The 17,293-nt window shown below is 41.1% G+C and overlaps 2 protein-coding genes, 3 non-coding genes and 2 pseudogenes across 10 annotated transcripts; 3 read left to right on the top strand and 4 right to left on the bottom strand.

The window, feature by feature from the left end:
- Positions 1–45: 45 nt before the first annotated feature.
- Positions 46–3,224, top strand: AT4G27220 (NB-ARC domain-containing disease resistance protein; the record flags this gene model as incomplete). 2 transcript variants are annotated; one of them, NM_001341839.1, is made up of 1 exon in its annotated part: positions 46–3,224. In NM_001341839.1, one exon carries the CDS (start codon positions 429–431, stop codon positions 3,210–3,212), a length of 2,784 nt encoding a protein of 927 aa, NP_001328414.1. The 2 variants fall into 2 exon arrangements, with proteins under 2 accessions (NP_001328414.1, NP_194452.1); NM_118856.1 differs by having other exon boundaries at positions 453–3,212.
- Positions 3,225–3,270: 46 nt separating this feature from the next.
- On the top strand, positions 3,271–3,624 carry AT4G03225. The gene is made up of 2 exons (NR_144031.1): positions 3,271–3,290; positions 3,443–3,624. It is a non-coding gene; the product is annotated as an uncharacterized misc_RNA (transcript).
- A 226-nt stretch (positions 3,625–3,850) lies between these two features.
- Positions 3,851–4,225, bottom strand: AT4G03215. Its single transcript, NR_144030.1, has 2 exons — positions 4,179–4,225; positions 3,851–4,047 (listed from the first exon to the last, which is right to left on the bottom strand). It is a non-coding gene; the product is annotated as an uncharacterized misc_RNA (transcript).
- Positions 4,226–5,242: 1,017 nt separating this feature from the next.
- On the bottom strand, positions 5,243–9,748 carry AT4G27210 (annotated as a pseudogene; the record flags this gene model as incomplete). The annotated part of the gene is made up of 1 exon: positions 5,243–9,748.
- A 179-nt stretch (positions 9,749–9,927) lies between these two features.
- Positions 9,928–12,437, bottom strand: AT4G27200 (annotated as a pseudogene; the record flags this gene model as incomplete). The annotated part of the gene is made up of 1 exon: positions 9,928–12,437.
- Positions 12,438–13,121: 684 nt separating this feature from the next.
- On the top strand, positions 13,122–16,188 carry AT4G27190 (NB-ARC domain-containing disease resistance protein; the record flags this gene model as incomplete). Its single annotated transcript, NM_118853.2, has 1 exon — positions 13,122–16,188. The coding sequence occupies exon 1, from the start codon at positions 13,231–13,233 to the stop codon at positions 16,186–16,188; it is 2,958 nt and encodes a 985-aa protein (NP_194449.1). The 5' UTR covers positions 13,122–13,230.
- AT4G03195 lies at positions 15,451–17,107 on the bottom strand. Of its 3 annotated transcripts, none has more exons than NR_144029.1 (3): positions 16,862–17,015; positions 16,663–16,788; positions 15,451–16,034 (listed from the first exon to the last, which is right to left on the bottom strand). It is a non-coding gene; the product is annotated as an uncharacterized misc_RNA (transcript). The 3 variants fall into 3 exon arrangements; NR_144028.1 differs by lacking the exon at positions 15,451–16,034 and having other exon boundaries at positions 16,361–16,788; positions 16,862–16,925; positions 17,000–17,050; NR_144027.1 differs by lacking the exon at positions 15,451–16,034 and having other exon boundaries at positions 16,301–16,788; positions 16,862–17,107.
- Positions 17,108–17,293: the final 186 nt, after the last annotated feature.

The following is a 17,293-nucleotide window of genomic DNA, read 5'->3' as shown; positions in this document are numbered from 1 at the left end:
GACCCATAATCACAGAAAAGTCAAGCCACCAAGCGATTCGACATAGACAGTGGAGAAGTGACGAGATTGAGAGAATCGAGGCGAGAGAGAGAGAGAGACAGGGACGATTCGGTTTAGAGCTCTCGTATGAGGTATATTTCAATTTCGTTTTCGGCGATATCTTGTGTCGCAAATGTCAATAAAACGAAATTTAGTAGATTGTTGATGAAAGTCATTGGCTATAGACTCTGTTATCCTAAAGAAGATTAGTCCATAGACTCTGTTACCCCTCCAGGTTTTAACCAAGACCCCCCCTACCTTGATCTCTGAATGCCAGTTTGATGCGTCATGGCATGGAAATGATCTACTTAGCAGTCATGGATCTCGTAATAGCCTTTTCTCGCATGTAAACTTATTGGTTCCTGAATGGCTATGAAATAATCTTTGGCATGTGTTCGAGAGCCCATAGAGTCATGTTCAGATCGAACGCAAGAGCGTTGAATAGAGCATTGGAGAGACTAAAGAATGTGCAGACCAAGGTGAATGAAGCTCTTAAGAGATCAGGGATCCAAGAGAAATCTTTGGAGCGAAAGCTGAGGATATGGCTAAGAAAGGTCGAAGAGAATGTGCCTCTTGGTGAGCTGATTTTGGAGAAACGCTCTTCATGTGCTATATGGCTGAGCGACAAAGATGTGGAAATTCTTGAGAAAGTCAAAAGGCTGGAGGAGCAAGGCCAAGATCTCATAAAAAAGATTTCAGTCAACAAGTCATCTAGAGAAATAGTTGAACGGGTCTTGGGGCCTTCATTTCATCCTCAAAAAACAGCACTGGAGATGTTGGATAAGCTAAAGGATTGTTTGAAGAAGAAGAATGTTCAAAAGATTGGTGTTTGGGGTATGGGCGGTGTTGGGAAGACAACACTTGTCAGGACGCTTAACAATGATCTCTTGAAATATGCTGCTACTCAACAGTTTGCTTTGGTAATTTGGGTGACAGTGTCGAAAGATTTTGACTTAAAAAGGGTCCAGATGGACATAGCCAAGAGACTGGGCAAGCGATTTACAAGGGAGCAAATGAATCAGCTAGGCTTAACTATTTGTGAGAGGCTAATAGATTTGAAAAATTTCCTCCTTATTCTTGACGATGTTTGGCACCCCATTGATTTGGACCAATTGGGTATTCCATTAGCATTGGAACGATCGAAGGATTCAAAGGTTGTTCTAACTTCAAGAAGACTAGAAGTGTGCCAACAGATGATGACTAATGAAAACATCAAAGTTGCATGCTTACAAGAGAAAGAAGCTTGGGAATTGTTTTGCCACAACGTTGGAGAAGTAGCAAACTCTGATAATGTTAAGCCCATTGCAAAGGATGTATCCCATGAATGTTGTGGATTGCCTTTGGCTATCATCACAATCGGGCGGACCCTGCGCGGAAAACCTCAAGTCGAGGTATGGAAACACACCTTGAATTTGCTAAAGAGATCAGCACCTTCTATCGATACTGAAGAAAAGATCTTTGGTACTTTAAAACTCAGCTACGACTTTCTTCAAGACAATATGAAAAGTTGCTTCCTTTTCTGTGCTTTATTTCCGGAGGACTACTCTATCAAAGTAAGTGAACTAATAATGTACTGGGTCGCGGAAGGATTGTTGGATGGACAACATCATTACGAGGACATGATGAATGAGGGAGTTACTTTGGTTGAGAGATTGAAGGACTCTTGCCTGTTAGAAGATGGTGATAGTTGTGATACAGTTAAAATGCACGATGTTGTGCGTGACTTTGCTATATGGTTCATGTCTTCTCAGGGTGAAGGATTTCATTCTCTTGTCATGGCCGGGAGAGGTCTAATAGAGTTTCCACAAGATAAGTTTGTTTCTTCAGTCCAGAGAGTTTCTTTGATGGCTAATAAGCTAGAAAGACTACCTAATAATGTGATAGAGGGTGTGGAAACATTAGTTTTACTACTACAAGGGAATTCCCATGTTAAGGAAGTTCCTAATGGGTTCTTACAAGCATTCCCAAACCTTAGAATCTTGGATCTCAGTGGTGTTCGTATAAGAACATTGCCAGACTCCTTTTCAAATCTTCATAGTTTGCGGTCTCTTGTGTTAAGAAACTGTAAAAAATTGAGGAACCTGCCTTCGCTAGAATCCCTTGTTAAACTCCAATTTCTTGATCTACATGAATCTGCCATTAGGGAACTTCCGAGAGGTCTTGAAGCGTTGAGCAGCTTAAGATACATTTGCGTTTCCAACACATATCAACTCCAGAGCATTCCGGCTGGAACTATTCTCCAGTTATCAAGTTTGGAGGTTCTAGACATGGCGGGGAGTGCTTATAGTTGGGGCATCAAGGGAGAAGAAAGAGAAGGACAAGCAACACTTGACGAGGTTACATGCCTCCCTCATTTGCAGTTTCTTGCCATTAAGCTCCTCGATGTCTTGTCCTTTTCCTATGAATTTGATTCTTTGACCAAAAGGCTAACAAAGTTCCAGTTTCTATTTTCACCTATTCGATCGGTTTCACCTCCTGGCACCGGTGAAGGTTGCCTAGCAATCAGTGATGTCAATGTCTCAAATGCATCTATTGGGTGGCTACTGCAACATGTGACATCACTAGACTTGAACTATTGTGAGGGTCTTAATGGTATGTTCGAGAACTTGGTAACGAAGAGCAAAAGTAGCTTTGTTGCCATGAAAGCACTGTCCATTCACTATTTTCCCAGCTTAAGCCTTGCGAGTGGTTGTGAGTCCCAACTGGATCTCTTTCCAAATCTCGAGGAACTTTCTTTGGACAATGTCAATCTGGAAAGCATCGGAGAACTTAATGGTTTCCTCGGGATGAGACTTCAGAAACTAAAACTACTTCAAGTCTCTGGCTGCCGACAGCTTAAACGTCTTTTCTCAGACCAAATCTTAGCAGGTACTCTGCCAAACCTACAAGAGATAAAGGTTGTCTCATGTTTGAGGTTGGAGGAGCTCTTCAATTTTTCTTCAGTGCCAGTTGATTTTTGTGCTGAGTCTTTGCTACCTAAGCTAACTGTCATAAAACTCAAATATCTTCCACAATTAAGGAGCTTATGCAACGACAGAGTGGTGCTCGAATCCCTGGAACACTTAGAAGTCGAATCTTGTGAAAGTTTAAAGAACTTACCCTTTGTCCCCGGCAATACTGGTATGATCAACGAACAAATGGCGTGGGAATACATGTCTAGGACTCTAGGGTAAAAGATGATCCAGAATGGGACCTCCAAATTTTCTTCCAAAAAAAAAAAGAATGGGACCTCCAACCTTGCGACATTAAAAGTGAGAATTAGTTACATTTTTTTTTTACCTATGAAACAAATGGTTTAACCTGTTTATTTATATTACTTACCCAATTTGGATTCTCTTTATGGAAGGTTGTTTGGGATGGCTTTGGTTTCTTATGAACAGAACTGACATGTGGTGTTTTCCAGGGACAAATACACAATGAAGTGGCAACTGCAGACAAGAATGTGATTTGAAAAGTTTTTTTCTTCTTCTTTCCAAAAACTGGCCTTATATACTACCTCGGTGTGATCAGATTCTTCAACCACTAAACACACAAAATCTGTTGATTCTTCTGCGTGCTTCAAGTGCAACTGTGAAAGGTCAGCTGACATGAAGTACTTCAATTTTTTATACATCCTGTTTGGCTTTGTATTCTGGTTGCAGACATACTCCCGTTCGTTTTTGTTTTTTTGTTTTTTTTTGTTTCTGTTTTTGTGTTCTTATGGAATTATTGTAAATTTTCTTACATCCTATAACATTGCTTTGCTCCTAAATGAGAAAACAGCCACTGAATCTGGTAATAAGGAATATATCTTAGAGAAAGTAAAAGTTTCCTATTTTTAAAAACTGATTTTCTTCGGGATGAGTATCCAGTCATCCATTAGCCAATTAGGTCATCCAAGACGCTTGCTTAGCTCCTTGTCGTTTCTCACTGCAGGCTGAATAGGTCTTAGGTACAAACACATTTTTGCTTGCTTTTTGCTCCTTCTCATACTCCAAATGGAATTTGTATAATGAATTGTTGTTATATCTACACATTAGCAAAGACCTCAAAAATTCAGGCATACTTTATTTACACTATCTAGCTTCTCTAATTCAATTCTTTTAGACATCTTTGAGATCATCCAGTCCAGATTAGAAACAGAGAAATGAGAATGACACCTTTGTGTGTGGAAGACATAATATAGATGGCAAAATCTCGGGATATGTTCATACATGTCATTATAATACATGCCTTTGGCCATCTAAGGTGCGGCAAGGTTGCGAAAATCGCTTCCTGTGGCCGATATATTTTTTGGAGTGAATAATCAAGAAATTTCATAAACAATTATTAGATAGTCAAGAACTTGTTGCCAAGAGTATGCCCAAAATTCATGACACGGTGATCAACATGGAAATTTTCAACGTTCACCCTTGAGTAAAGAAAGAGTTTACATGTTGTCAGGGTAAACTTTAACTTACTCAAATAATCATTTTCCCTTTTTTCACCATTATTTTTTCATACAAGTGGAAAACAGTGTGATCAATATGTACGAAAGAGTTTGATAAAAAAGAAGACTTAACCATAAATAAATAAATAAAATTCCAGTGGAACTTAAAATACCAATGCACAAGGTCCAACCATCAAAGTGGAGCCTTTCTTTTTTACTTGTTTTTAGTTTACTAAATCAAACCTTCAAAAGTCGTGGTTGCATGATGTATAACAATGGAGTCCTATATTAGTGATCCTTTCATCCATTTCCGCTAGCAAAAGTGGAGTTGTAGTTCAATGGATATTCTCCTCACGCCATGGAATCTTAATGGTAAGTACAGTTCTATACTGGTTACATTTGTTTTAAGTCTCTTTAATTTTCGAAATACAAAAATTGTTTTTTTTTACATTTTCTGAATATAATTTTCAATGGAATATGAAAAACAATGTTTTTTCAACATATGTTACGGACAATACGGTACGGTATTTCGCGATTGTGTCAAACTTTATAAAAACAGAATTTTGTGTATTAAAATGAAGGGAATGAATTTTAGATAATGTATTATTCAAAATACCACAAAGTGATTTACTATGATATTTTACCTCCGCCTTTGATGGCGGTTCTAGTTGAAGGCAAAATCAATACTCTGTTTTCATTGATAAAGCTTAAAAGGTTACAAGACATGATAAACTTGTTTATATATAATGTCTGAGACTTGCTAAAACCCTAGGAAGACAAGACAGGTGGCAGACATCAAGCTGGGATCTCTGAATCAAGGGTCAAAAACCGATTCTCCAACTTGATGTTGAATGCCTTTTCCGTACAAGCATTAGGTGAAGTTGTGCCAGCTCTGTTCTTGTCGTAACTTGGTGAAACTTCTGGAGTTTCTGTCTTTATCGCAGAAGACCGTTGCTTCCAAACTTGAGTTGTGGGCTTCTTGGGCCTGCATTGGGCTTTCATTTGCTTCTTTGCTGAGTTTGATGAAACGACAAAGTTTTGTCGAGGCTTCACTTGAATGGTGTTGATAGTCCCCCTCAAACTTGGTGTGGGCGAAAGAGTAACACCGAGTTTGCCTCGCAAATGTATGAACGCTTCATAAGGAAGTGACTTCGTGAAGATATCTGCAATTTGCTCAGAGCCAGGAATATGTTTCACCACCAAAGCTTTCAGAGCCACTCGTTCCCTGACAAAATGAAAATCAATGTCAAAGTGCTTTGTTCTGGCATGGAATGCCGGATTAGCAGTGAGATAAACGGCAGACAAATTGTCACAGAACAGCTCCGGTGTGTCGGGAAGAGGTATTCTAAGCTCGCGGAGAAGTGTGCTTAGCCAAAGAATTTCTGATGCGGCATCACTCAAGGATTTGTATTCTGCTTCAGTTGAGCTGCGTGATACAGTCGGATGCTTCTTTGAGGACCATGAGACAAGATTTGTGCCCATGAATGTACATAGACCACCAACTGATCTTCGCGTTTGCTTACAGTTTCCCCAATCGCTGTCACTGTAAGCCTGCAAGAGAGTAGGAGAGTCACGACTGTAGGAGATTCCCATTGTAATGGTGCCTTTAATGTATCTGAGAATCCGCTTGAGAAGATGAAAGTCTGATATAGTTGGCTGGTGCATCTTTTGGCACACAAAGTTGACTGCGAACTGTATATCAGGTCTTGTCAATGTGAGATACTGGAGCTTTCCTGCAATACTCCTGAAGTAAGTCGGATCACTGAAGAGTTCTTCTTGATGTGGCACTCTGTCAAGTTGAACAGGAAGAGGAGTTGGCAGAGGAGTGCAGTGTTCCATAGACGCTGCAATCAGGAGGTCCTCAGCATATTTCTGCTGAGACATGAACAAGCCATTTTGTTGTCTTTGAACCTGGATTCCCAAAAAGTAGTGAAGCTGGCCCATGTCAGTCATTCTGAACTCTTTGTTGAGTGCTGCAAGAAGGCTTGTTAGGGTCTGTGAGCTGTTACCAGTGATCACCATGTCATCAACATACAGGAGAAGTAGAATCAGGTTGTTGTTGTGAGCGTATATGAACAGAGATGGATCAGACTTACTGCAGAAAAAGCCAAATTCCAGCAGAAAGGTACTAAACTTGTCAAACCAAGCTCGTGGGGACTGCTTGAGACCATATATTGATTTGTGAAGCAAGCAGACATGATCCGGTTTGCTAGGGTCAACAAAACCAGCTGGCTGAGTCATGTAAACAGTTTCCTTGAGATCTCCATGCAGGAATGCGTTCTTCACATCCATCTGCTTAATGTCCCAATTTAGAGCTGTTGCTAAGTGCAGAACTAGCCTCACAGTAGGTGTGCGAACTACTGGACTATAGGTCTCGAGATAATCGATTCCTTCTTCTTGGAGAAATCCTTTTGCCACTATTCGAGCCTTGAGCTTGTTTAAGGTGCCATCGGCATGGAGTTTGGTTCGAAAGACCCATTTGCTTCCAAGAACATGCATATCTGACTTGTATGGAACAAGAGACCAAGTTTGTGTTTCTGAACAGTTTCCAATCTCTTCTGTCATGGCACCGGTCCATCCTGGATGTTTCAAAGCCGCTGTTACTGTTTTCGGTTCAGGATAAGAGACTTTATGGGACAGAAAGACATAGCGTGGATTTGGTTTTGAAATACCTACTTTAGCTCTAGTCACCATTGGATGAACATTGGTTGAAGCATGAGTTTGATGAACATTAACTGAAGCTTGTTGTATGGTCTCTTCAGAGTCACTGCCTGCTTGTGAAGAATGAGAGCTGTCGCCAATAGAAGCAGAATCAAAGTCTGTCGTACGCTCAGAATCAAAGTCTGGACTTTGCTGAGTTGTGATATTGGATGCATGAGAGACACTTGAGATAGGCACTAAAGTGGGGAGTAGGGGTGTCTTTCTCTGTGGTAGAGGTGGAAAGTCAGCGCTCGTGAAGAGAGGGGACCTTGAAGAAGGAGATGTTGAGGTTGAAGGAGCAGGAGAGTCAGAGCTCCGCAACCAGGCTGCAAGTAGAGGAGTTCTAGGCTGCGGGTGAAGATGCTTGTAAGTGTGAGAGAAGGGGTATACAGATTCATCAAAGATAACATGTCTACTGATGTAGAGTCTTCCTGTAGGTGGATACAAGCATCTATAACCCTTGTATTTTTCATTGTAGCCTAGAAAGACACACTTAAGAGAGCAAGGGTTAAATTTGTTTTCAGCATAATCTCGTAGCGTTGGAAAACAGGCACTCCCAAATGATCTTAAAGAAGTGTAGTCAGGCTTCTTGTCATAGAGTTTTTCATAAGGTGAGATCGATTCCTTAAGAGCAGAGGTAGGCAATAGATTGATCAAGAAGTTTGCTGTGAAAAAGGCTTCAACCCAAAACTTGTGAGGAACATGACTTTGAAACAGCATAGAAAGACCTAACTCAACCAAATGTCTGTGCTTCCTTTCTGCTAGACCATTCTGCTGAGGGGTGTGAGGACATGAGAGCTGTTGTTGAATCCCATGACTCTGGAGATGTTGCAGAAATTTATGACTGACAAACTCTCCACCACCATCGCATTGAAAAACACTAATCTTTTGACTAAGTTGATTTTCGACTAGCTTGTGAAAAGCAAGAAAGATATTGTAGAAGTCTGACTTGAGCTTTAAAGGATAAATCCAACTGAAACGAGAGTAATGATCAATAAACACTGCATAATAGCGAAAGCCTTGTACAGAGGTTATTGTAGTGGGTCCCCACAAGTCACAGTGAACCCTCTCAAGAGGTCTACTTGCAGTAAAAGAAGAAGAAATAAATGGCAGTCTAGTACTCTTCCCGAGTTGACATGCTTCACAAAGAGACTTAGTAGTCTTATTGATAGATATAGAGTGATTCTGCACCTGTTACTGAAGGATCTGAGGATGTGGATGCCCAAGACGTCTGTGCCACACTTCATCACTAGCTGAGCGTTGACGAGTGGAGAAGAAGGCCTGGAACTGCTTGTCATCCTTCAGACAATACAAACCATCACGATTGCTTCCCATTAAGAGAAGCTTCTTGGTTGCCTTATCATTCACACGCACACCATCATATTCAAACTCAACAGTACATGGAAAATCTTGTGTGAGCTTTGACATAGATAAGAGAGATTTTGTTATACTTGGACAAACAAGAACATCAGTAAGAGGAACTGTACCTGATGAGGAAGCCAAGTTTGTGGATCCAGTGTGAGTGATTGGCAGATAATTGCCATCATCAACCATGATTGCATCTGTCCCGTGATAAGGCTGAGACTGCTGCAGAGACCGAGGACTATTGGTGACATGAGCAGTTGCTGCTGAGTCCGGAAGCCATTCATTCCCGTGTTGGTCTGTGACATCTGTAATTCGCATTGTAGCCAGAGCAAGAGGGAGGTCTTCATATTGCTAGCTGTTGTTGAATCGATGCCAACACTTGAGTGCAGAATGACTCATTTTGCCACAGATTTTACAGATAACAGAAGAACCACCAGGCTGTGAGCTTGAAGAACTGGTTGTGGAGGATATCTGCTGATGGAACCCTCTACCACGAGTGCTGAAGGAGCTTCTGCCTCTATTGGGCTTACCCTTGCCACGGTTGTAGGAGTTGCGATAGCTATCATCAGATGTGGTGATGTTGAAAGCAACATAAGGAGAAATGGTTGTTTCCTCAAGATATCCTTGGAGCCTATCATCATAACCAGTCAGCTTAGGAATGACATTTTCTAGACTTGGACCAGGCTGAGTATCCATAGAGTTCTCAATGGTGGTTTTGATTGGCTCATACTCACGACCTAACCCATTCAATGCAGCAAAAATTTTCATCTTTTCTGTCACTGGACTACCTACAGATGCTAGTTGGTCACAAATGTTCTTGAGATCGTTGAGATATGCATCCATGGTCTTATCCCTTTTACTAACATTCTGTAAGCGTCTTTGCAGTTCAAACAGCCTAGAAGAGGAGACTCTATTAAAATGGTTCGCTATAGAGATCCATACCTCATGTGAAGTGTTGCAGTTGACAACCACACTGAGGATATCCTCGGAAAAGGATCCAAGAAGCCAAGATTTGACGACTCGGTCTGTCTTGAACCAGGTTTAGTACTCCGGATTTGGTGAAGCAGAGGTTGACCCATCAATGTCTGAGACCACATTGGTTTGGTTTGGAGCTGGGATGGAGCCGGTGACAAAACCCAGAAGTCCCTGACCATTAAGGAAAGACTCGAACTGAGATTTCCAGAGAATGTAGTTCTTTCCCGTGAGAGTAACAGTGACACAGTTTGAGATATTTAAAGAAGGAACAGAGTAAAGTTCCATGGATCTATGTTCCATGAGTTCTGATACCATGAAGGCAAAATCAATACTCTGTTTTTATTGATAAAGCTTAAAAGGTTACAAGACATGATAAACTTGTTTATATACAATGTCTGAGACTTGCTAAAACCCTAGGAAGACAAGACAGATGGCAGACATCAAGCTGGGATCTCTGAATCAAGGGTCAAAAACCGATTCTCCAACTTGATGTTGAATGCCTTTTCCGTACAAGCATTAGGTGAAGTTGTGCCAGCTCTGTTCTTGTCGTGACTTGGTGAAGCTTCTGGAGTTTCTGTCTTTGTCTCAGAAGACCGTTGCTTCCAAACTTGAGTTGTGGGCTTCTTGGGCCTGCATTGGGCTTTTATTTGCTTCTTTGCTGAGTTTGATGAAACGACAAAGTTTTGTCGAGGCTTCACTTGAATGGTGTTGATAGTCCCCCTCAAACTTGGTGTGGGCGGAAGAGTAACACCGAGTTTGCCTCGCAAATGTATGAACGCTTCATAAGGAAGTGACTTCGTGAAGATATCTGCAATTTGCTCAGAGCCAGGAATATGTTTCACCACCAAAGCTTTCAGAGCCACTCGTTCCCTGACAAAATGAAAATCAATGTCAAAGTGCTTTGTTCTGGCATGGAATGCCGGATTAGCAGTGAGATAAACGGCAGACAAATTGTCACAGAACAGCTCCGGTGTGTCGGGAAGAGGTATTCTAAGCTCGCGGAGAAGTGTGCTTAGCCAAAGAATTTCTGATGCGGCATCACTCAAGGATTTGTATTCTGCTTCAGTTGAGCTGCGTGATACAGTCGGATGCTTCTTTGAGGACCATGAGACAAGATTTGTGCCCATGAATGTACATAGACCACCAACTGATCTTCGCGTTTGCTTACAGTTTCCCCAATCGCTGTCACTGTAAGCCTGCAAGAGAGTAGGAGAGTCACGACTGTAGGAGATTCCCATTGTAATGGTGCCTTTAATGTATCTGAGAATCCGCTTGAGAAGATGAAAGTCTGATATAGTTGGCTGGTGCATCTTTTGGCACACAAAGTTGACTGCGAACTGTATATCAGGTCTTGTCAATGTGAGATACTGGAGCTTTCCTGCAATACTCCTGAAGTAAGTCGGATCACTGAAGAGTTCTTCTTGATGTGGCACTCTGTCAAGTTGAACAGGAAGAGGAGTTGGCAGAGGAGTGCAGTGTTCCATAGACGCTGCAATCAGGAGGTCCTCAGCATATTTCTGCTGAGACATGAACAAGCCATTTTGTTGTCTTTGAACCTGGATTCCCAAAAAAGTAAGTGAATGCTGGCCCATGTCAGTCATTCTGAACTCTTTGTTGAGTGCTGCAAGAAGGCTTGTTAGGGTCTGTGAGCTGTTACCAAGTGATCACCATGTCATCAACATACAGGAGAAGTAGAATCAGGTTGTTGTTGTGAGCGTATATGAACAGAGATGGATCAGACTTCCTGCAGAAAAAGCCAAATTCCAGCAGAAAGGTACTAAACTTGTCAAACCAAGCTCGTGGGGACTGCTTGAGACCATATATTGATTTGTGAAGCAAGCAGACATGATCCCGGTTTGCTAGGGTCAACAAAACCAGCTGGCTGAGTCATGTAAACAGTTTCCTTGAGATCTCCATGCAGGAATGCGTTCTTCACATCCATCTGCTTAATGTCCCAATTTAGAGCTGTTGCTAAGTGCAGAACTAGCCTCACAGTAGGTGTGCGAACTACTGGACTATAGGTCTCGAGATAATCGATTCCTTCTTCTTGGAGAAATCCTTTTGCCACTATTCGAGCCTTGAGCTTGTTTAAGGTGCCATCGGCATGGAGTTTGGTTCGAAAGACCCATTTGCTTCCAAGAACATGCATATCTGACTTGTATGGAACAAGAGACCAAGTTTGTGTTTCTGAACAGTTTCCAATCTCTTCTGTCATGGCACCGGTCCATCCTGGATGTTTCAAAGCCGCTGTTACTGTTTTCGGTTCAGGATAAGAGACTTTATGGGACAGAAAGACATAGCGTGGATTTGGTTTTGAAATACCTACTTTAGCTCTAGTCACCATTGGATGAACATTGGTTGAAGCAGGAGTTTGATGAACATTAACTGAAGCTTGTTGTATGGTCTCTTCAGAGTCACTGCCTGCTTGTGAAGAATGAGAGCTGTCGCCAATAGAAGCAGAATCAAAGTCTGTCGTACGCTCAGAATCAAAGTCTGGACTTTGCTGAGTTGTGATATTGGATGCATGAGAGACACTTGAGATAGGCACTAAAGTGGGGAGTAGGGGTGTCTTTCTCTGTGGTAGAGGTGGAAAGTCAGCGCTCGTGAAGAGAGGGGACCTTGAAGAAGGAGATGTTGAGGTTGAAGGAGCAGGAGAGTCAGAGCTCCGCAACCAGGCTGCAAGTAGAGGAGTTCTAGGCTGCGGGTGAAGATGCTTGTAAGTGTGAGAGAAGGGGTATACAGATTCATCAAAGATAACATGTCTACTGATGTAGAGTCTTCCTGTAGGTGGATACAAGCATCTATAACCCTTGTATTTTTCATTGTAGCCTAGAAAGACACACTTAAGAGAGCAAGGGTTAAATTTGTTTTCAGCATAATCTCGTAGCGTTGGAAAACAGGCACTCCCGATTCTCCAACTTGATGTTGAATGCCTTTTCCGTACAAGCATTAGGTGAAGTTGTGCCAGCTCTGTTCTTGTCGTGACTTGGTGAAGCTTCTGGAGTTTCTGTCTTTGTCTCAGAAGACCGTTGCTTCCAAACTTGAGTTGTGGGCTTCTTGGGCCTGCATTAGGCTTTCATTTGCTTCTTTGCTGAGTTTGATGAAACGACAAAGTTTTGTCGAGGCTTCACTTGAATGGTGTTGATACTAGTCTCACATCAAGTTCCTCTTACTAAATTTACAACCACATCATTACTTTTTTTTTTAATCGAAATGGTCAGTTCTGTGGCTCTATCGTCACGTAGTTGAATAAGGTCAGATATGTTTTCTAGGTTGTTTCGTTGTTGAAGGTTTGTTGTCACTTGTCAGAGTAAACATATTGGAGATTTAAGTTGGGAGTCAAGCAACTCGTCTACGATTTTTTTCTTATTTTCATTTGGTATCATCAATTATAACGCACTAAACAATGATAGAAAACGATCACACACTTAAATCATGGAAATGTAAATCTCTTGCTATTTCTTAATCTGTATTAAAATAATTGCCAACCCAACAAACAAATTATTCTTCTTTCTTTCGTTTTGGCTTATTAACACGATCCTCGGAGATCGATTGTCGATTCATGTAGATTAGGATTTTTTTTTTTTTAGTCTATCTTTGAACATTCGAAACAAATCGGATTGTAGTAGGTGAGACAACATGTAGGTTTAGTTTCAACTTACAACTAATTGTCTTTCTTTATTGCAGATCTCAAAGGTTTCTTTGAAGCTGGTGTTGGCCCTTTCTTCAACTAAAACTTCACCATGGAGTGTTGCGCCCCTGTCATTGGTGAGATTTTGCGTTTGATGTATGAGTCAACGTTCTCAAGAGTCGCTAATGCCATAAAGTTCAAATCAAACGTCAAAGCTCTTAATGAATCACTCGAGAGATTGACAGAGCTTAAGGGTAACATGAGTGAAGATCATGAAACTTTGCTGACCAAAGATAAACCCTTGAGACTCAAGCTAATGCGTTGGCAAAGAGAGGCGGAAGAAGTTATATCTAAAGCAAGGTTAAAACTTGAGGAACGAGTTTCATGCGGTATGTCCTTGAGACCCAGGATGAGTAGGAAACTTGTCAAGATTCTCGATGAAGTGAAAATGCTTGAGAAGGATGGAATAGAGTTTGTCGACATGCTTTCCGTGGAGTCTACACCGGAAAGAGTTGAACATGTTCCAGGGGTCTCAGTTGTTCATCAAACGATGGCGTCAAATATGTTGGCCAAAATTAGAGATGGCTTGACAAGCGAGAAAGCCCAAAAGATTGGTGTTTGGGGCATGGGAGGAGTAGGTAAAACGACATTGGTCAGGACGCTGAACAATAAGCTTCGGGAAGAGGGTGCTACTCAACCATTTGGCTTGGTGATCTTTGTAATAGTTTCCAAAGAGTTTGATCCAAGAGAAGTCCAAAAGCAGATTGCGGAGAGACTGGATATTGATACCCAAATGGAAGAAAGTGAAGAGAAGTTGGCAAGAAGGATTTATGTTGGACTGATGAAAGAGAGAAAGTTTCTTCTCATTCTTGATGACGTTTGGAAACCCATTGATTTGGATCTTTTAGGCATCCCACGAACTGAAGAGAACAAAGGTTCAAAAGTCATTCTGACTTCGAGGTTTTTAGAGGTCTGTCGCAGCATGAAGACAGATCTTGATGTTAGAGTGGATTGCTTACTTGAAGAAGACGCTTGGGAATTGTTTTGCAAAAATGCAGGGGATGTTGTGAGGTCAGACCATGTTAGGAAGATTGCAAAAGCTGTTTCACAAGAATGTGGTGGATTGCCTCTTGCTATCATCACAGTCGGAACAGCTATGCGGGGAAAGAAAAATGTCAAGCTATGGAATCATGTCTTGAGTAAGCTAAGTAAATCAGTACCTTGGATCAAGAGCATTGAAGAGAAGATCTTCCAGCCATTGAAATTGAGCTACGATTTCTTGGAAGACAAGGCAAAGTTTTGTTTTCTCCTTTGTGCTTTGTTTCCAGAAGACTACTCGATTGAAGTTACAGAGGTTGTAAGATATTGGATGGCTGAAGGATTCATGGAGGAACTCGGTTCCCAAGAGGACTCCATGAACGAGGGAATCACAACTGTGGAGAGTTTAAAGGATTATTGTTTGTTAGAAGATGGTGATCGTAGAGACACGGTGAAGATGCATGATGTTGTCCGCGATTTCGCCATATGGATCATGTCTTCCTCACAAGATGATTCCCATTCCCTTGTCATGTCTGGAACGGGTTTGCAAGATATTAGACAAGATAAGCTTGCTCCTTCTCTTCGAAGGGTTTCTTTGATGAACAATAAACTAGAAAGCCTTCCTGATCTTGTAGAAGAGTTCTGCGTAAAAACCTCAGTCTTACTGCTACAAGGCAATTTTCTTCTAAAGGAAGTACCCATTGGATTCTTGCAAGCATTTCCAACTCTTCGAATCTTGAATCTAAGTGGGACTCGCATTAAGTCATTTCCCAGTTGCTCTCTTTTGCGCCTTTTCAGTCTCCATTCTCTCTTCTTAAGAGATTGTTTTAAACTTGTGAAACTACCTTCACTAGAAACCCTTGCCAAACTTGAGCTACTTGATCTCTGTGGCACACATATCCTCGAATTTCCAAGAGGGTTGGAAGAATTAAAGAGATTCAGACACCTTGATCTTTCACGAACACTTCACCTTGAAAGCATTCCAGCTAGAGTTGTTTCGAGGTTATCAAGTTTGGAGACACTTGACATGACGTCAAGTCACTACCGCTGGAGCGTACAGGGAGAAACACAAAAAGGGCAAGCAACAGTTGAAGAGATAGGATGCCTCCAGCGTTTACAGGTTCTTTCCATCAGGCTCCATTCTTCTCCATTTCTTTTAAATAAGAGAAACACTTGGATCAAAAGATTGAAGAAATTCCAACTTGTAGTTGGGTCTCGTTACATTTTGCGTACAAGGCACGACAAGAGGAGGCTAACAATAAGTCACCTCAACGTATCACAAGTATCCATCGGGTGGCTGTTGGCTTATACAACATCTCTAGCACTAAACCATTGTCAGGGGATCGAAGCAATGATGAAGAAATTGGTAAGTGACAACAAGGGTTTCAAGAATTTGAAATCTCTGACGATTGAGAACGTTATCATCAATACGAATTCTTGGGTTGAGATGGTAAGCACTAACACTTCAAAACAATCCTCTGACATACTAGACCTTCTTCCAAATTTGGAGGAACTTCATCTGCGTCGTGTTGACTTGGAAACCTTCTCAGAGCTACAAACACATCTCGGGTTGAAACTGGAAACACTGAAGATAATCGAGATCACCATGTGTCGCAAGCTTCGAACACTACTCGACAAAAGAAATTTCTTGACTATCCCAAACCTGGAGGAGATAGAGATTAGCTACTGCGACTCTTTGCAGAATCTACACGAGGCTTTGTTATACCATCAACCTTTCGTACCAAATCTACGTGTCTTGAAACTGAGAAATCTTCCAAATCTTGTGAGTATATGCAACTGGGGAGAGGTTTGGGAATGCTTGGAACAAGTGGAAGTGATTCACTGTAATCAGCTGAATTGTTTACCCATAAGCTCTACCTGTGGAAGAATCAAGAAGATAAAAGGAGAATTGAGTTGGTGGGAGCGTTTGGAATGGGACGATCCCTCTGCTTTAACCACTGTTCAACCATTTTTCAATCCAGTGAGGGAAGTTCCTCTACTCATAGCGGATGCAACAACTCAAATGCTATAAGAGCCGATAATCTAGACACATCCTAAGAGTGTCACCATCTCCGTTTCTCTGTTTTGTTCTTTTCATTAATTTTGTTTGAGTCTGTGAAGTGTGAATGTGCAAAACTAAACAACTATGTTATGTCAATGCATAAATATTGTGAATTTGTGAGTCAGATTCAAGTTTATGTTGCATTCGTTTAGTCCCCATTCTCCAAGGACCAATGTATAATAACCTCATGCATCTATTGAACCAATGGTTCTTTATATCAGTCGCATATAACTTGAAATCGTTGGATATATGAGAACTAGCTAACAAAAATTGCAATCCGATATCTAACTAATGTTTAGCCACATATTATAAATAATGATACTATATGAGTATCACCTATAACCATGCTCTAAAGTCTTGTCCAAAGCAAAAGATCACCTAACTTTATGCATTCCAAAAACCCACCTATAAGGAACTTGAAGCAAATGCAGAAACAATACTTACCATTTGATCATTGACCCTTCCCTGTAGCTGCGGCCATGAATTGTGTGTTAAAGAAAGTCTCGTCTTTTCCCAAGCTATCCTTCAATGTGTTATCGCTCAAAACATATCATTGACCCTTCCCTGTAGCTGCCCCCATGAATTTAGAAAATGTCAATATCAAGTTTAACATGAAATATGAATTTAGAATTACAGAGTTTACCTCACTGCAGGGACCTTTAAAGAATCAGAAACAATTTTTGTCTTCTTAAATTTCACATGAAACACTGACACATTGCGAGAGCCTGAGACAGAACCGATCAAAAAGAGAATTTGGTAATTCGACAATTTTAGCCCATACCTTTGGGTGCATGAACGTGAACATCCTGTGAAAATTTGAACCAGTGAAAAGGGTGATTTAGGTCAAAGTAAAAAAATCCACTTTTTGAAAAGAATCTATCGTCTGAAAATGCCAAGTTGCCGACGTTTACTGTTTTTACCGACACATGCTTTACCTATTTTTATTTTTTTTTCTGGCCTACTCGTGAAGTCTTTATTAGCTTATAAAAATAGTTCACATTTATGATTTGATCTTTGAAATTACCAGCGTGTATGTAAGCTATGAGGAGAATTTTTTATACATTACTCCATATGC

Source organism: Arabidopsis thaliana, chromosome 4 (assembly GCF_000001735.4).
Source record: "Arabidopsis thaliana chromosome 4, partial sequence".
In the NCBI taxonomy this organism is placed as follows: Eukaryota; Viridiplantae; Streptophyta; class Magnoliopsida; order Brassicales; family Brassicaceae; genus Arabidopsis; species Arabidopsis thaliana.
This window is presented reverse-complemented; position numbering and strand designations above follow the sequence as displayed.